Source organism: Girardinichthys multiradiatus, chromosome 11 (genome assembly GCF_021462225.1).
Source record: "Girardinichthys multiradiatus isolate DD_20200921_A chromosome 11, DD_fGirMul_XY1, whole genome shotgun sequence".
Lineage (NCBI taxonomy): Eukaryota > Metazoa > Chordata > Actinopteri > Cyprinodontiformes > Goodeidae > Girardinichthys > Girardinichthys multiradiatus.
Genome location: NC_061804.1, coordinates 26,412,709 through 26,431,856, shown reverse-complemented (window position 1 = coordinate 26,431,856; position 19,148 = coordinate 26,412,709). Strand labels below are relative to the sequence as shown.

General features: G+C 39.3%; 2 protein-coding genes across 5 annotated transcripts in view; both read right to left on the bottom strand.

The window, feature by feature from the left end:
* Positions 1-10,116, bottom strand: part of LOC124876937 (carbohydrate-responsive element-binding protein) — a 28,556-nt gene extending 18,440 nt beyond the window's left edge. For all 4 annotated transcript variants that reach the window (XM_047379997.1, XM_047379998.1, XM_047379999.1 and 1 more), the window contains exons 1-6: positions 9,891-10,116; positions 9,272-9,781; positions 8,093-8,199; positions 1,728-1,810; positions 1,556-1,645; positions 218-259 (exon numbers count right to left, since the gene is read on the bottom strand). In XM_047379997.1, the coding sequence (XP_047235953.1) occupies positions 218-259; positions 1,556-1,645; positions 1,728-1,810; positions 8,093-8,199; positions 9,272-9,609 (660 nt within the window). In that variant the 5' untranslated portion in view covers positions 9,610-9,781; positions 9,891-10,116. The remainder of the gene's footprint in view (positions 1-217; positions 260-1,555; positions 1,646-1,727; positions 1,811-8,092; positions 8,200-9,271; positions 9,782-9,890) is intronic.
* Positions 10,117-13,674: 3,558 nt separating this feature from the next.
* LOC124875981 (complement component 1, q subcomponent binding protein) lies at positions 13,675-18,750 on the bottom strand. The gene is made up of 6 exons (XM_047378435.1): positions 18,358-18,750; positions 17,177-17,327; positions 15,857-15,950; positions 15,622-15,717; positions 14,421-14,546; positions 13,675-14,321 (listed from the first exon to the last, which is right to left on the bottom strand). The coding sequence occupies exons 1-6, from the start codon at positions 18,608-18,610 to the stop codon at positions 14,172-14,174; spliced, it is 870 nt and encodes a 289-aa protein (XP_047234391.1). The 5' UTR covers positions 18,611-18,750; the 3' UTR covers positions 13,675-14,171.
* Positions 18,751-19,148: the final 398 nt, after the last annotated feature.

The window sequence follows — 19,148 nt, the reverse complement described above, 5'->3', positions numbered from 1 at the left end:
AGTTAAGAGAAGCAGACTCAGTCCTCATGTTCCTTTAATGATTCAGGTGTGAATAATAATAAGCAGGTCACCAGCCCACACAAAGTGGACCAGGTCGATCAGTCAGTTTTCGCCTCCCATGGTCAAAAATCAATATCCCTCAACCTTGATGCATCTCCAAAACAAACAAAAAGACACTCTGTAACAAGAATAAAAAGTGACTTGACAGATCACATACCTCCTGCAGCATTGACAGAATATCATCCTTCTTTTTCTGAAGCTACAAGAGAGAAACAGAGAAGCAGGACAGTTTGATTCAGAAGCAGGAAGCCTGAAAGCAAACAAAGAGAACAACAATGTATACGATCCTTTAAGTTCCTTCCAGGAACTGGCAGATTAAAGCGGAGGCTGCCAACAAATGTTACTAAAGAGCAAGCGTTACAGAGGAAAACATTTAATTAGCCTTGTTCCTGGTAAATCTTTATGGATTAATCTCCATATCCACTTATGTCATACAGTTTTTTTTAAACAAATTTCTCTTTTTTTCATTCATTACTAAGAAGTCTAAAATTAAAGCATTTGGACACCAGAATGGAGGACATGTTGGATGTAAACTATAACTTTGCAGGAAAAGCACTGCATACCAACTGTGAAGCATGGACGTGGAACCGTCATGGTTAGGGGATGTTTTGCTGCAGAAGGACCTGACCATCTTACCATCATAGTCCTCCATTCTACCCTGTATCAGAGATAGCTTGAGGAAAATGTGCAACCATCTGTAAAAACATTAAAGCTGAAGCAAAACTGGACCCTGCAACATGACAATGACCCACAAAATACCAGTAAATCTACCAAGGTCTAGCTGAGAATTAAAGAAATGGGAGTCCTGGATCCAGTCAGAGCCCAGATCTTGATCTCCTTGAGATGCTGTTGGGTGACTTACATGCAAGAAACACCTTAAACATCTCACACCTTTAAAAAAAAACAAAAAAAAACATCTCACAGCTGAAGGTGAGGAGTGGCACAAACTTTCCTCGAACTGATGTCAGAGACTGGCGGATGGCTTAAAGTAGCCTCTCACTGAAGTTATCTCTGCCAAAAAGGTACAACTAGCTTTTAGCTGCAGGGTTAGGGTGTCCTAACTTTTGTCTCAGCTAAAAAACACATTTTTGTGTTTATCTTTTGTTTAATGAGTAAAAAAATGTATCGTTGTCAGTCAGTCATTTTCTACCGCTTATTCCATAGCGGGTCGCGGGGGAGCTGGTGCCTCTCTCCAGCAGTCTATGGGCGAGAGGCGGGGTACATTGTATCGTTGTCATTTAAATGTAATTAAATAACTTTCCTTTGATTAGGCAGCAATACTTGAACCTTTCTTAATGATGAACTAAATATCTAAAAAGGTGTCATATTCTCCTTATGACTATAATATTTGTAGGCTTATGTTTACTCTGTTAGATGCAGATGACTGAACAGAAGTTGAGAAAAACACGTGAAACTAAATCGGTAAAACTGACACAAATCTTTTAGAGTCTAATTTCCAAGCCACATATATTAGGCATCAAAGACTAATTCTCACCCTTTTCTTATAATAAATCCTCCACTTGTGATACTCCTTAATCACCACTTCGATCCTTCTCTTCCAGTAGCTGCCCTCCAAAATGATTGCCTGTTGACCCAACACCAGAGAAGACCAACGGTCAACACAGAAGAAATTCTCAACGGGATCTTAAAGCATTTAAATGACTCACTTCAGGCTTCCGATGAGCTTCTGCCTCGGAGCCTTCCAGCGGGGTGACAAACCCACACACTGGGTTCTTCCTCTTCTCTACATCTGAGCGCAGAACATACAGAGCCAAATTATAGTTTCAGCTTATATACCCTGCATTAGAAGAAGTTTTAATGGTAGAAGTGTACATTTATGTTTAATGTGCAAAGAACCCAAATATTATACTTATTAGATGAGATCAATGTTTGCCTTCCAACCTGTAAATCATGGCAGGAAGCTGGTACAGAGCAGTTAAAGGCTGATAATGAAAAAAATATCATGTCATATCAAAAGTTGAGCGATTCACAGGGAAGCTGATATGCTATGAAAATAGTGACACATTTGTTTGCTACCATGGTAAAACCCTTCCAATAAAATCATCCTTTATTACAGATCATACCATACCATATGCACATAACTGCAAATTCTCAACATACATTAAAAGAAAAGGCACATATAAATATAGCATAAGAATAATAAAAGATGAAACAATAAAACACAATTAAAATAATTAGAACAAACACGGTCAAACTAAATCTTGCTGATGTTGAAAGCCAAATAATAAAAATGGGTTTTAGGACAAGTTTTAAAAGTAGGAGGTGAAGGAGCATCTCTAATGTGCAGAGGTAGATTACACAGTTGAGGAGCAGCAATAGAAAAGGCCCTGACCCCTCTGAGCTTCCTCCTAGACCTTCGTACCTACAGGAGCTGCTGTTCGGCCAACCTGAGGGAACGAGAAGGTAGGTAGGGATGAAGAAGCTCAGAGAGGTACAGCAGGCCAAGGTCATTCTAACATTTAAAAACGAAAATAAGAATTTTAACTCTAAACTGTGCAGGCAACCAGTGGAGTGAAGCCAGAACAGGGGTTATGTGACCTGTTTTTGGAGAACCAGTTAAGAAACGTGTAGCAGCAGGGACTGACTCATTCAAACATTTGTCCATTACAGTGATCTAAGCAGGATGAAATAAAAATGTGGATCACTCTTTCAAAGAGTTGCCTGGACACTTTTCTCAACAGCCTTAAATTATGAAAGCAGGACCTTACAACTACTCTAATTTGACGGTCCAATTTAAAATCACTGCCTAACTTAAAACCCATATTGGTTATAGTTTGTTTAAAATATGCCGTCAGGTGTCCCAAATCAACAGTGGGGGACTCACAGGGGCCACTTGGTCCAAACTATCACCTCTGTTTTCTTTTCATTAAAATTTAGAAAGTTCCATTCAGCCAAACTTTCCTCCAAGCTATCCAATAGTGCTTTCATTGAAAAGCCGTCCTACTGCTTTAAGGGCAGATGGATCTGACAATCACCGGCATGGAAGTGGAAGGCAATTTCATTTCTTCTAAGTAATGAAGCTAGAGGTAATAAATACAATCAAACAAAACAGTGGCCCTACACTGAAACTTAAAAAGATAAGATACAAAATATCTAACTTTTAATTTGCATGCAATGCATGTTAATATTCTAACATAAGTGATTTAGACAATGTTGATTAAGTTTTATCTTTGCTATAATCAAAAAGCTCCTTTCAGTGAAAAGCTTGTGTTGCTGTTTGCCATCAGACAACATAACTGTGCAAATGTGTAAAACATGATTCACATTTGTTAAGTTAGTTTCACATGATATGTGTGATCTTTGCATTTTTTTTTTGTCGTCTGAAGGAACTCTTGTATTTTTTAGAAACAATTTCTATGGCAAAAGTTTTCCTCTACATATTTTACAAGTTAAAATTACCAAATTACCAAATAAAATTGTCCGCATTTTCCAATGGCCCCGTTAATTGTCTGCTTTCTGAGCACTACCTGTGGAGTTTGGAGGAGCCATTTCTACTCCACAAGGCAGAGATTCCGGTCCAAGGCAGGATTACCTCAAGGCCAACCTTCGACAAACCACACCTCAACTGTCAGCTACGATACCCTGGAGGTCACAGTAGAAAGTTACAGCACCTGAGACACATAACAGGGCTCCAGCTAAACTCTCAACCAGTCAGCTAAAGTAGGAAATTATAACTTCAAGGCCCTGCTCGAAAATAATCGATTGCCATAGTGTCACAAAAATCCATAAATTTAATCTTTTTATCCATTTTCCCTTTTTGATCTAATTCCACTGGGCTGGACCAAATCTAAAAAATTCTAAAAAAGATCTAAATCCAAGGTATGTGACAGAATGGGGTATTGGTGGCTGTTTCTCTGTCACCCATTGTCCACTTCTGATATAGCAGCCTTAATGAAGTAATGTTCAGGGTAGACTTAAGGTTAATATATGCTGTCTTGTAGACATCACCTTTTCGTGCAATACCCATGCATTTCTAAAACACAAAAGCAACAGTCCACACACATTCTAAAGACAGAGAATCTCAGAGGACTGATCTGTCTGCACTCCTGACCTGTCCCCATTAGAAAATATAGGGACAATTTAGAAGAAATGCAAAGACCCAGCAATGTTGCGCAACTTAAGACACATTCCTGAAAGCCAAAATGTTTTTCAAACTATTATGAGGAGTGGCAACCTTTAAAAACATTTTTTGTGTGGATATTTCTTTTTCATTGAATTTGCAGGCCTGAAATCCAATACAATGCGTGAATTCATGCTGCTAAAAGATAGTCGAGAGAAAGGAATTATCTCTTGATTTTATAACTACATTATGTTAAATGTGCCTGAAAATCTTTTGTCAGACTTGGTGCTTGTAAAGATTATTAATCTTTACAGGTTTCAGAGGAAGATTGGCAAGATGCATGCAACTTAGTTCATTAAGTATCCATAAACACACGTCTTCAAGTGATCCAAAATGGTTAATACGGACATATGTGAAACCAGTGGAACTTAACCGACATAATGGAAACATGCCACCGATGTGTATTCAAAATGTGAAGAATATAAAGGAACACTGGTTCACTGCATGTGGCATTGTACAAAAACTGCTCACTTTAGGGAAGAGGTAAGAGAGATTATTCAGAATAGAATTTTCAAACAAATACAAGAACCAAAATTATTTTTGCTTGGTTTATATCCAGAGAAACACAACTATACTAAATATGAACAAACTTTTATAAATCTCAGCTTGCTTAATGCCAAAAAGATTAAGTCTTGTTTTGGAAAAACTCTTAGACCAAACGGTATCCAGTGGATTCAGCAGATGCTCTCTGCCCTCCCACTAGAGATTATGTATGTACTAAAAGACAAACTGAAACTTTATAGACATATCTGGAAACCCTTTATTGATTACATCAAAGACTCTGATTTAGTAGGAGGCAAGGCAAATTACTGAAAATTGCAGGCACTGTGGTTTCCATTTGGACAGTTGCAATTTATATTTTGTTGAATGTTATTGTGTTCATTTGTGATGAATATTTACATCAGGTTCCTCGCAACGTTGATGGCTTTTCAATAGACACTACATATTGTTTGTTCTATATTTATGTATGTTATAAAAAGTATAAGACATCAATAAATATATTCTAACAAAAACAAAATCTAAAAAGGGTGGTTTCCTTTTGTATTCATTCAATACTTTGTGGAACCGTCTTTCACTGCAATTAAATGCAAACAGTATGTTTGGTTCAGAAATTTATTGACGGTCCTTAAGCAAACCAGCGTCTGCAGGAGGAGGAAGCAGGCAGAGAGCAGCTGCCAGTAATCAGACTGCCTGCATCGGGTCAAACGGGAGGAAGACCCTGCTGAATCTATGAGGCGTGAATATCCAATATCCAACCTAAAACTAACCTTACCATGGTCAAACGTCTGCGGTTTTGCCCTTTAAACAACTTGTCCTTGTTATTGTCATGGCTGAGACAAAAACGTCATCATAAAGCCCAAAATTTTAACTCTTTCAGGCAAACTTTGGAGCTTTACCATCCAGACAGCAGCATCTCTCCTCTGCTCCTCCTGTCACACCCCCTCACATCATAACCCCTGAGCCTTATTTTATAAGTTCTGGCTGGGCTGTGGTCCAGATAATTATCCCATTGGATCATTTTATACATAAAAAAACATATATAAGACATTCTTTCATATACAATAATACAAACATTATTTGTATTTTGCTTATTTATGTTTTAATTTTCTATTTTTTTTTTTATCGTTTCACGCATATTAGCTACTTTAATATATCATACAGTAACGTTAATAGTAGCACATCTATATTATTGCAAATCTTTATCTAATCAAGGATAAAAAATTTGTTTTCCCAAAAACAACCTTTTACATGCTACAACTGATTAGTGTTTTTTTTTTTTTTTTTAAATGTCCACGTTTAGTTTTTAAATCAAATTCCTGCTTCAAAAGTGTTTTTCATTTGTGTTCTTTTCGGCTGGAGCAACACTTTTTTTCTGGAACACTGAATGGATTTCAGGAAAATTGGTCAACAATGAAACACATGGGAGAGGTTTGTGCAGAGGAGCAGGTCAGACTGCAATAGCCAAATTTTACTCTGAAAAATCTAAATTATTTTGAGTTAGGCTATATTCAAACCATAGTGAGGCATTCAATTAAAATAATTTCCATTAGGGAAGCACCATATACCGGCATCAACATCGGTATCGGCTAATGTTAGTACATTTTAAACATGTCGATATAGGTCTGTTAAGTAAAACTGGGCCACTATCAATAACTGATATTTATTTCCATCTTGTTGGCATTTGTGTATCATGTTTTGGGGGGGGAGGAGAGGGGGTTGGTCATGTGGTATTTGTTTGGGTGTGTGACAATGATAGTGATGCAGTGCAGGATTGTTGAGTGTTTAACTGAAGCAGAGAAGCAATGTCAGTGGTGTGGTTAATTTTTCAGTCGATTTATTATTTACTGATTTATAATCTCTGTAAATATTGACCATAACGGCAATATCAATATCGGATATTGAAATTGGCCCAAATTTTTAAATCGCTGCATCCCTATTTTCCATGTTTCCTGTATAATGAGCCCAAGGAGAATGCAAAAAAAAGAGACGTTGACCAATTTCCAACACAAATGCAACCTGAATGCATCAGGAACTATGTTAAAATCTGTCAAATGTCACTCATCCACCATAATATTTACTACTGCCAGCTGATGAGCTCAATTTATAGGTCTTATGTGAGGTCATCGACTCAAATACACACGAAGCAGATTTTTTGTCTATCAGTGAACTTTTAAAAAGCTTTAAAAAGCAGTAGAAATCGAAACTTCATTACCTAGCTGTTTTTATTGTCAGTGAACATTTGTTGGTTTAAAAATAACAACAACCTGATAGTGGCTTTAATTTGCACATCTAGGAAGAGATTGCAGCCCCTTATGTACAGTGCTGTGAAAAAATATTTGCCTTATTACAGATTTCTTCTGTTTTCACATCAGCAAACTAGTTTTAATATCAGTCACATCAAAAAGCAGCGGTCAAATAAAAATTGTATTTATTAAGAGAAAAAAGCTGTCCAAGCAACCTGTGCAAAGTACTCAACCCCTTGATAAATCACGAATTAACTGTAATTAATACCTATTCCCAGGCCTTATTCCTGCCAAGTCTGTAGAATCAAGAAATCATTTAAAGAAAACCTGTCTGATAACATGAAGTTGGCTAACAGAGCCAAAATAATTCAAGAACAGGCGAGAAAAAATGTCACTGACATCTACATAAGTTTCCAAAGGGTTACAAAGCTATTTCTAGAACTTTGGTGATTCTTACAAGCACCTAAAGTCAAACATGGTGGTGGTAGTGTGATTGTCTAGGGATGATTTGCTGCTTTAGGATCTGGATGATTTGAGGTAATTGATGGACCTATGGATTTTGTTCTCTACCAGAAAATCCTGAAGGAGAATGTTCAGCCATGACTTTTTCACCATAAGCTAAAGAGCCCTTGGGTTATGCAGCAGGACAACTATTGAAAGCACACAAGCACGTCAATCTCTGAATGGCTGAAAACTGAATAAATAAATTAAAGGTTCTGGAGTGGCCTAGTCAAAATCCAGACCCTAAATCTGATTCACATGCTGTGGCATGTTCATGTTGGAAATGTGGCAACTTTCCAATGTGGCTGAATCAAAACTATTTTGCAAAGAATTGGCCAAAATGGACCAAAACTCCTCCACAGTGATGTAAAATACTCGTTACCATTTCTCCGAAACACTTGATGGCAGTTGTTGGTGTCAAAGGTGGCACAACCAGTTATTTGGAATGAGATCATTTAGAAACTTTGTATTTACTCAGGCTATGTTTGTCTGAACTGTGAAACATTTAGGTGTGAAAAAAAACAAACAAGACAAAACCAGTAAAAATCTGTAAATGTAAAATCTTTTTTCCCAGTGCTATTTATTTTTCCCATCTCACACTAAATGAGCAGCGGGTTGAAGGGGAAGGGAAGACATGCAGACTCACACTGAATGAACCAAGCTCTCCATATTGCATTGTTCAGACGGATCTTATCCCTCCACAGCAAGCGCAGACCCTTGAAAGACTTCCATTTGGGAGAGACAATTTTCCCACTGTGGTAAAGAACGTGAAAGATAAAATACACATAAGGTGAATGTAAAAGGTAAAATATAAGTTACATCTCAGAAGAAAACAAATTGTTGCTTAACTATCTCGCCCCTGCAGGAAACCTGTCCTGAATCTGACTAATAGCACCCAATTGACCACTTTCTCAGTACTCTGACAGGATGTTTGTCTTTTTTCTGTAAGATCCATCTGCCTGCTGAGTGGTGAGAAGAGGGCTACTAATGTGAGGTGCTCCAGGTGTTGCTAAGAAGCCTGGCAAATCATTTTCAACATGCTTTTAATGGGTTAAAATGGCTGCAATTTACTTTCTGAAAAAGGAGAGAAGCCACGTTAATTAAAAACACGGGAGAAAAACACATTGAATCTCTTTGCTCTGCAGGAGAGTGGAGGGAGGTTAAGGATGTAAAAGTTTAAGTTTTTCATGAAAATGTGTATTTGAAGTTTAGCTTTATCAAAACATTCCTACTCATCATGAACTGAATTACTTTCAGTGGCAACTGTGTTAAATGTCTAAGAATAAAGCTGCACCATAAAACAAGCAGCTGTGAACTTTGAATTAAAGAAAACAACCAAAATAAAAAGTAAAGGGTCATCATTCCCTGACCTTTTCCCCTTTGCCTCAGTTTCTCTGTAATCTTTCCAATCCTGCCAACTAGAATCAAAGTCCAGTTTACAGTGAAGACTTTCCAAGCTGTTGTGTAAGAGGCTGACAACAGATCCAGAAGCCTCAGTTACACGTTTTAAAGGCGAAATCTGTTGGAAAATATACGTTTATGTAGACTTTCTTTGCTACAAGCTGTTTGAGCCTCTTTTATACTTTATCATAAAACATGAGATGATTTCCGTTTGCAGAATAATGTGACTATCTCTGCAAGAGCTGGATTTTAAACTGAAAAATGCATGTTAATAATGGGGGTGGTTCAGTCAAAGTCAGATTCAGCACTAATGTGCACATCAGGATTAGAAGATTGTTAAAATCACGTTTCTATGGCAAAACTCCATATAATCTAGCAGTTTATGCAAATGCACCCAGTCCCATGACCAGCCTGCAGAACCCACCTGTACGCCAGAGACATGCACTCGAACAGGCGGGTCAGAGTGGGGTCGATGCTCAGGCTCCCGGAGTGGTACCGGTAGGTCTGGCACCACGTTCTGTTCACCGTGTCGAAGTCATATCTCAGCGAGCCGCCGCTCTTCCTGCGGCGCGCCGCCGAGTCGCTGTGCGGCGATGACACCATGAAGTGTCCGCTGTGGATCACCTGGATACGGGCGAAAGAGCCGGGCGAAGGTTCGACTCCCGCCGGCCGGGCAGGACCTCCCTCCGTCTCTGAGTCCGACTCAGAGGAGTCCTGCAGCTGGCTCCGTTCAGCCGAACACACGCTGCCGCTGCTCGCCATGGCATGAAGCGGCCCTGTGAACTTCCTCCCCCCGCTGGATGATTCTACCTGAAGGGGAGAGTCCTTCCAGCTGCACTAACCACACACCTCTGCCTGCCCAGCTGTGCTCTGGGTGGGGGCACCGCTGTGTCAGAGCAGACAGTCGGCGTGTCAACTTCCTGATCCGTGAAGCCTTCAAGGGAAAACAACGCGGAGGATCATTAGGAAGCAAAGGGAACAGAATGCTACATTATTCATTATTAGCCTTGATCAAAATAGTGTCTTAAAACCCGACTTCTTACCAACAGTGCTATGCAGATTTATTATAAAGAATCAGAACCTTTCTGTTAGGAGTGTTTCCTGTTAAGCTACAAGAACTTGAAAAATGACCCATCGTTTTAAGAACAAGGTCTGTGCAGTCGTCTTCCAGGAAATTGTACAGCACTTCATTGCTGTACATTTTTTTATGGAGATGCTGATTTCATTTCCCAGCAGGGCCTGGTTGCCAGCCCACAAACAATAGTACCAAAACCTGCTTTGATGAACATGGTACGACTGTGCTCGAGTGGCTGCTAATTGACCTGGCCTTAACCCCACAGAGAAGCTACAGGGGTTGGACAATGAAACTGAAACACCTGGTTTTACACCACAATAATTTATTAGTATGGTGTAGGGCCTCCTTTTGCGGCCAATACAGCGTCAATTCGTCTTGGGAATGACATATACAAGTCCTGCACAGTGGTCAGAGGGATTTTAAGCCATTCTTCTTGCAGGTTAGTGACCAGGTCACTACGTGATACTGGTGGAGGAAAACGTTTCCTGACTCGCTCCTCCAAAACACCCCAACGTGGCTCAATAATATTTAGATCTGGTGACTGTGCAGGCCATGGGAGATGTTCAACTTCACTTTCATGTTCATCAAACCAATCTTTCACCAGTCTTGCTGTGTGTATTGGTGCATTATCATCCTGATACACGGCACCGCCTTCAGGATACAATGTTTGAACCATTAGATGCACATGGTCCTCAAGAATGGTTCGGTAGTCCTTGGCAGTGACACGCCCATCTAGCACAAGTACAGGTCCTCAAAATATTAGCATATTGTGATAAAGTTCATTATTTTCCATAATGTCATGATGAAAATTTAACATTCATATATTTTAGATTCATTGCACACTAACTGAAATATTTCAGGTCTTTTATTGTCTTAATACGGATGATTTTGGCATACAGCTCATGAAAACCCAAAATTCCTATCTCACAAAATTAGCATATTTCATCCGACCAATAAAAGAAAAGTGTTTTTAATACAAAAAACGTCAACCTTCAAATAATCATGTACAGTTATGCACTCAATACTTGGTCGGGAATCCTTTGGCAGAAATGACTGCTTCCATGCGGCGTGGCATGGAGGCAATCAGCCTGTGTCACTGCTGAGGTCTTATGGAGGCCCAGGATGCTTCAATAGCGGCCTTTAGCTCATCCAGAGTGTTGGGTCTTGAGTCTCTCAACGTTCTCTTCACAATATCCCACAGATTCTCTATGGGGTTCAGGTCAGGAGAGTTGGCAGGCCAATTGAGCACAGTGATACCATGGTCAGTAAACCATTTGCCAGTGGTTTTGGCACTGTGAGCAGGTGCCAGGTCGTGCTGAAAAATGAAATCTTCATCTCCATAAAGCTTTTCAGCAGATGGAAGCATGAAGTGCTCCAAAATGTCCTGATAGCTAGCTGCATTGACCCTGCCCTTGATAAAACACAGTGGACCAACACCAGCAGCTGACACGGCACCCCAGACCATCACTGACTGTGGGTACTTGACACTGGACTTCTGGCATTTTGGCATTTCCTTCTCCCCAGTCTTCCTCCAGACTCTGGCACCTTGATTTCTGAATGACATGCAGAATTTGCTTTCATCCGAAAAAAGTACTTTGGACCACTGAGCAACAGTCCAGTGCTGCTTCTCTGTAGCCCAGGTCAGGCGCTTCTGCCGCTGTTTCTGGTTCAAAAGTGGCTTGACCTGGGGAATGCGGCACCTGTAGCCCATTTCCTGCACACGCCTGTGCACGGTGGCTCTGGATGTTTCTACTCCAGACTCAGTCCACTGCTTCCGCAGGTCCCCCAAGGTCTGGAATCGGCCCTTCTCCACAATCTTCCTCAGGGTCCGGTCACCTCTTCTTGTTGTGCACCGTTTTCTGCCACACTTTTTCCTTCCCACAGACTTCCCACTGAGGTGCCTTGATACAGCACTCTGGGAACAGCCTATTCATTCAGAAATTTCTTTCTGTGTCTTACCCTCTTGCTTGAGGGTGTCAATAGTGGCCTTCTGGACAGCAGTCAGGTCGGCAGTCTTACCCATGATTGGGGTTTTGAGTGATGAACCAGGCTGGGAGTTTTAAAGGCCTCAGGAATCTTTTGCAGGTGTTTAGAGTTAACTCGTTGATTCAGATGATTAGGTTCATAGCTCGTTTAGAGACCCTTTTAATGATATGCTAATTTTGTGAGATAGGAATTTTGGGTTTTCATGAGCTGTATGCCAAAATCATCCGTATTAAGACAATAAAAGACCTGAAATATTTCAGTTAGTGTGCAATGAATCTAAAATATATGAATGTTAAATTTTCATCATGACATTATGGAAAATAATGAACTTTATCACAATATGCTAATATTTTGAGAAGGACCTGTATATTGACCCTGTGGAGCTCCCGACGGACAGTTCTGGTGGAAACAGGAGAGTTGAGGTGCACATTTAATTCTGCCGTGATTTGGGCAGCCGTGGTTTTATGTTTTTTGGATACAATCCGGGTTAGCACCCGAACATCCCTTTCAGACAGCTTCCTCTTGCGTCCACAGTTAATCCTGTTGGATGTGGTTCGTCCTTCTTGGTGGTATGCTGACATTACCCTGGATACCGTGGCTCTTGATACATCACAAAGACTTACTGTCTTGGTCACAGATGCGCCAGCAAGACGTGCACCAACAATTTGTCCTCTTTTGAACTCTGGTATGTCACCCATAATGTTGTGTGCATTTCAATATTTTGAGCAAAACTGTGCTCTTACCCTGCTAATTGAACCTTCACACTCTGCTCTTACTGGTGCAATGTGCAATCAATGAAGACTGGCTACCAGGCTGGTCCAATTTAGCCATGAAACCTCCCACACTAAAATGACAGGTGTTTCAGTTTCATTGTCCAACCCATGTATGTTGTGAAGATGAGACACACCAAAACTAACATTGCAGGTGAGCTAATGGCCACCATCAAAGCAACCTGGGCTTTCTGAACACCTCAATAGAGCCAGGGCACATTGATGCTAAAATTCATCCATCATCAGATAAATCATAATAGGAACTGAAAATGAAGCTGGAGATGGAGCCATCACTGCTTTAATCTTGGTTGGTCATTGTGTGATGCATTGCTCCGGGCTCAGTTCACCAGGCTTATAGTCACCACTCTTCGGCAACATCCAGCTATCTGTGCTTGCTTTTCTACACATTTAATTCTGTAACATAAAAAATGAATAAGGTGACCTACACATGAGAACACAATAGAAAAGTAAACATTTTTTTGCCCTTTTAAGAGAATGATCAAACACAAAAAAAAAAGAACAGTTAAAGTTTCATATAATTAGGGTCTGTTGGGTAGGAAAGCAAAACAGCAACAACTGCAAATGCTGCAAAGTTAAGCTTTTGTAGAAATAGTACATCCAAGTACACAGCATGTTCACTTTTAAATGTACATTCACCTGTTATTTCACAACAGATAAAAACAGAAGGAGAAACTTATAAACTATCGTTTTCTTCTAACCTCTTTTCAATGTTCTTTGAGGGATATAGTGACATCTAAAGGCAAAAACTAAAATTAAGGTCAGACAGTATCACTCAACCCATTATGTAAACATTTAATATTACTAGATCACTTATTTTGGACATACCAACACGGCAAAATGGAGTAAACAACCTCTAACATCTTTAGATGTAAAATATTCATAGGAAAATACAAGCTTACCATTTTCAGAATGGGGCTGTATCTTTCTAGACATAATCAGAACCTCATTTTACAAAGATAAAAGAAGCAAAATACATTTGGGTATCAAATGGTTTATTGAATAATATTTCCAGCTTCATTCAGCAGAACATCTATATCAAGACCTTTTGCATCTGACAAACCACAACCACTCAGCAAGAACTCTGTTCCCTAGCCAGTGAGAGGTAAGACATGAAAATTGGAAACTGTAACAAAACATTCTGCTGAAACCTAACAAAGTCTCTTTATTAGTTAGAAGGAAATGCCAATCAGATCACATTAATCATCCACAGCTGGGTCAGGGGCTGCAGAATTGAGAGTGATGATAGTTTACGACAACTGTCATAGTGATCATTTAAATGATCTGGTTTAAATGAGAGAAAACTAAGCCTCAATCACAAAGAAACCACAATGTGGCATCTGCTAGCGACATTCTCCACCAGGTCTCTTTTAGCTTTTAAAGGTGTATGCATCACTGAGTGCTTTAGGTTTACTGCATCATACCACCATCCTTGTCAGATTGTACACTAACAACTATGACAATTTCATTTAACACTACTTGCAATTGACAAAGCCTTGAAGATCTTCTAGGAACTTAATGTATTCTTGATGCTCGATGGCCGTGCTCAGTTCCATGAGTTCATCAGCAAAGGTGTTGTCGATCCCACGGTCAGCCAAGAAGTCCATCATGTGATCATACAGTGCCTGAAAGGGAACGTAAGAGCTCTAAACAAGTGTTCTTCAGCCTCATTTTCTGCCATTTGTGCAGGACGGTAGGTATGCATTCACTGTTTATGTTCATACCCAGTCCAGGGAGTCTGTGTTGAGTGTGTAACTGGTTTCCTTCCAGTCTGAATCTTCCTCGGGCTGGAAGCTGACCTCCCGGATAGCAAAGATATCGCTCTCCTCCTCTCCCTCACCGTGGCTCATCTACAACACAAAAATCCAGCTGCTGTAAATAAACACCCAATACCTCTGCAAGTTGTAGGTTCAATTTAAGACTTAACGCTATTGTGATGTAAATTTAAGACTTCTCTGACATGTGAAAAATAAGCCAAGTTGATTTATATAGCGCTTTTCAGCAACAAGGCACTCAAGGCGCTGTGCATAAGGAAAAACATTACAGTGATACAGAAAATCAAGCAACAGAAAAACAAATCAAATGACATTAATAATCCTTGGGGGTTTACTGGTAAGAGCTGGTGCTAATCCAATATTTCTAATAATCTAAAAATCTATGAATCCTTCTAAGCTGGATCTAAATACTAATAATGTTTGGCTTTTACTGGTCTGAAATAGTTGTAATACAATCCTTCTAAGAAATCTAAAAATCTATTAATCCTTCTAAGCAATTTAAAAGTCTATTGTAAGGGAAGCGTCTTGTGCTGAAACTAAAGAAGCTGGGTCATTGGTGTAAAAACAGTTTTAGTCCAAATTTTCAAATACAAATAATATTTGGCTTCTGCTGGTAATCCTCCTGAGAAATTTGAAACTATGAAAAGTAATGAAATCACACATTTAGGTAAAGGTAAAGTAAGATAGGAGGGGGAAAAAATCATATTTCACACTATTCTGAGCAGAATAGAGTCAGAAATAGTACAAAAAACCTCATCAGGGGTAAGCAACACACACATAAGTAAAGATTCAGCAAGGTTACAGTGGAATCTTGAGGGTGCAATATATAAGTCTGAGTGTTTTTGCATAAATTAGACTGTCAACACTGATAGAAGCGCCATCGTCCTTGAGAAGAGAGGTGGAAGTTTTATCAATCGGCCGCATAGTCCTATCAGCACACAGCTGGTAGGGGAGTGCTGGGGAAGAGCGTCGTGTTTATATAACATCCAGGAGATATTTTGTCAATTTTGTCGAAATAAGCAAGCTAACTTAAAAACATTTAACATAAACTTGTACTTAATGAGTTAAATACAATTTTATCAACTTATATACATGCTGCTCTAAATATCACATTTAGGTTATTTTCTTTCTGTTATTTTCATTTTTTTACCTCATCTTCAGGAAAATGGCAGTCGAACACAAGGGAATGTTTGGCCCCCTGTTTTGTCACTTCGATGACAAAGTTGGGAGTTGACACAATTTCTGGCTGTAAAATGAAAACAAAATTATCATGAAACAAATGTTCATCTTCACAGATTATCATCATACCCATTCTACATCGCAGGTCAGTAAACACATTGATTATTTCCATCAAATAATAATTTTAAAAGGTTTTGTTGGTTCACCTCGCCCTCGGGAGATTTCTGCTGCTGTCCTTGCTCCACCTCCTCCTCAAAGTTGGGAGGAATACTGTTGTTGACATTGAATGTGACTATGATTCTTGAAGAAAAAAAAAAATAAATATGTGAGCTTACTTTATGCATCCCTTTTCCAAAGATTCTTAGTGTTTTTCCCCACCAAACCGTTTCCGTTGCTAAGCTGGAGCTAAGACTCGCAGGTCTTTCAGTTTCAATCACTGGAAGTACTGGCTCTGGTACCAAAAACCTGCTACCAGCCCCTATTCTGGGCTGGGTCAGTGGAAAGAACTGCTTTAATCAGAAACTGGAGGCTGGCCCAAGGACATCAACAACCAATCAAAATGTGGGAACACCTTAATTAAAACCCTCACAGCTAGTTTTATTTTTAACTAGGGGTGAAACAATTAATTGGATTAATCGTTATTGATCAATTTTTGAAATATTCATCAACTAATTTAGTAATTGAATAATCGTTAAGTGGAGTATACAGACTCTAAAATATGTCGTTTGGTGAAAGAATAATCCACTCACAGCAGTAATTAGGCAAACGTTTTATAAAAAAATATATACATTTTTCATTTAAGATGAAAAACCCTCTTTTTCTGTAAATATGCTCTATTCAGAGCTGCCCAACTGACAAAGCATTAGCTTTGTCTGGTTCAAATTCTGTAAAACACCTCTTATGAAGCACCTCTTGCTATCTGATTATTAATTGAGAAAATAGTCGACCGATTAATCGATTACCAAAATAATCATTAATTGCAGCCCTACTCTTAACCTACATAATTTAAGGTCAAGCCACACAAATTTAATCATTAATAAAAGGTCAGATTATGACTAATACACCATGAGGTCACTGTCTCCTTTCCCAACAATTTTATTTTTACTAAGTGGCTCAGCTGCTCCGACCAACACTGTTTGCAGTTGAAAATGTCTTTTCCAAATCCATCCTAAAAAATGTGTCAGTGCTGATCAGAGATCAACTGGCCAGGACCACCAGTCTGTGTTAAAAAACACCGACTGGGGCCCCTGGGTGGCTCAGTTAGTAGACCAGCCACACCATGTGCAGAGGCTATAGTGCTTGACACAATTGTTCTGGTTTTGATTCCTGGTCTCAGGCCGTTTGTTGCATAGATCCTCTACAGATGTTCAGAAAATAAAAGGAGGAGGATCAAACATTCACTGTAGAAAGGTTTTAGTGATGTAATGATGTGACATGTGGTTGACATGATTTGTGGAAAGCAAAACCGCTTTAATACTGACACTGCTTTAATGGAAAGAGCTTTATAGTGTTGTTGGCATCCTTACTTTTCTCCAGAAACTTGTCTTGTGAGTTTAGCCTCTGTGCCATTCATCTCCAGCTCCCATCCTCCGGACATCTTAGGGAGAGCTTTGTTCTTCTGGGTCTTCTTCTCTTCTTTGATTTCATCCAACAGGAACTCGCCAAAGGCTTTGTCACCTGTTTTAAGTAAGTGAAATATAAAATGAGAAGATACAGACTAGCCAGCTACTATCAGCTTGTTATACTCCGAGTTACTCTATAGAAAACAGAATGTCGAAATGATGATTATTCTATTACATTATAATCATATAATACCAGTCCTTGCCGAGCTGTGACTGACTTAATTTGGGTAAAAAATGTTCATTGTTACTACCAAGCTACACTTACAACTAGATAGTAGAGATGTACCAATTATTAGGCCAGAGAACAAAATCAGCCTAAAATATCAGCCAAATTATCCTTGATTGGTAGGTCAAATACTGCAAAATCTGATTTTTCTTATATTTATTAATTGTACCAGAACTCATTTTACATCCGCAACATCATGTCCTTTAAGGCAATAGTTTGAGTTTATAAAAAAACTTAATAATAATAATAAAAACGTAGTAATAGTTTGGGACATATACTTTGATGCAATAATGGTAATTATGTTGTAATTCCTACATTTCCTGTTAGGCCTAAAATTACTACCTCTATTAAAAAAACCTGTAGCACATGTATTCTCAGTAAAAGTAATAACATTGAATCGGCAGGTCAGATCTCCAGGTAAACCGGAAGTTGACATCGGCCAGGAAAGCCTGATCAGTGCATCTATCCTGGATGCTACAGACGCCCTTCATCACTTTCAATGACGTCCTTCTAGTCACACATGACGCTCAACAAGCTTATTCATGTTATTACCGAGTAAATCATATAAATGTAGAACATTAGCCTACATGTAACTTATGTGCTTACAGTTCCAGTTTAACAGTAAATAACATTTATTCCAAAGGTGAATGACAGCTAATAAGTGTGAGGGTGCTGCTAATAGACTTTACTTAAGACAAAAAAAAAAAAAAAAAAAAATTGCATAGTTTACGGTTCATGTGTCTTTAGAAGCCAAACAGATGGGATTCAATTAGGTTCCGGAATTAAAGTCTTCCCAACAGAACCTAATAGCTAGTTGGTTGGCTAGCTCAACTAAATAAGTAAAATACATGAACGTTACCTTCTGTGTGTAGCCCTCCACATCCGCACGACACTGACGGACTTAAAACTTTCGAGCTGAACAGCTTGGGCCTGTATCCTGACGAGGCTCCGTTGTTATTCAGCATCCACAGAGAGCGGGTGAACGGCCGAATCGTAGCCGAGCCAGGAGAGCACAACGCCGGGCAGCTGAGCTGCAGGGCTCGCGCTGCTGGCGGAGCGGCTGTAGAGAGGCGAACAGCGGCTCCCACTGCGCGGACAACCGACTTTAACATGGCTGTGTAGGTATAATAAGCTGTTTAGAAACGGGATAATTACGTCTAAAACCAAAGAGACCGCTGTCAGCCTCACAGCTCCTGGTGCTTCTACAAGAAACACGCAACACGTGTGGAAGGACACATTGACCTAGCGTAATTTTGACGTTTGCGCCGGAAGTAATACTTTAACACAAAAAGACAATTATTAAAAATAATTAGACCACCCAGAAACAAAAATAATTCAATGTATACCACAGAAACAAGGCAGAAAACGTTAAGCAATTAATAATCGATTTCTTTAAAAAACAATAATAACCCTTGTATCGGCGCCCCATGTGGCTACAATAGATACTACATTCAGCTGTGCTTCTGTAAGGAGGATTTATTAAATTTCAGCCATTCTCTTTTTCAATCTGTAGCTAAATTATTTAAAAAGAAAGCAAATCCGGAATCTTTGCTAGAATTAAAACCGAGTTATTACCAACTTGGACATTGTGTCCGATCTTGAAACAGTAGCATCAGTTCCCACAAGGTGCATGATGCAATCCTTGACAAA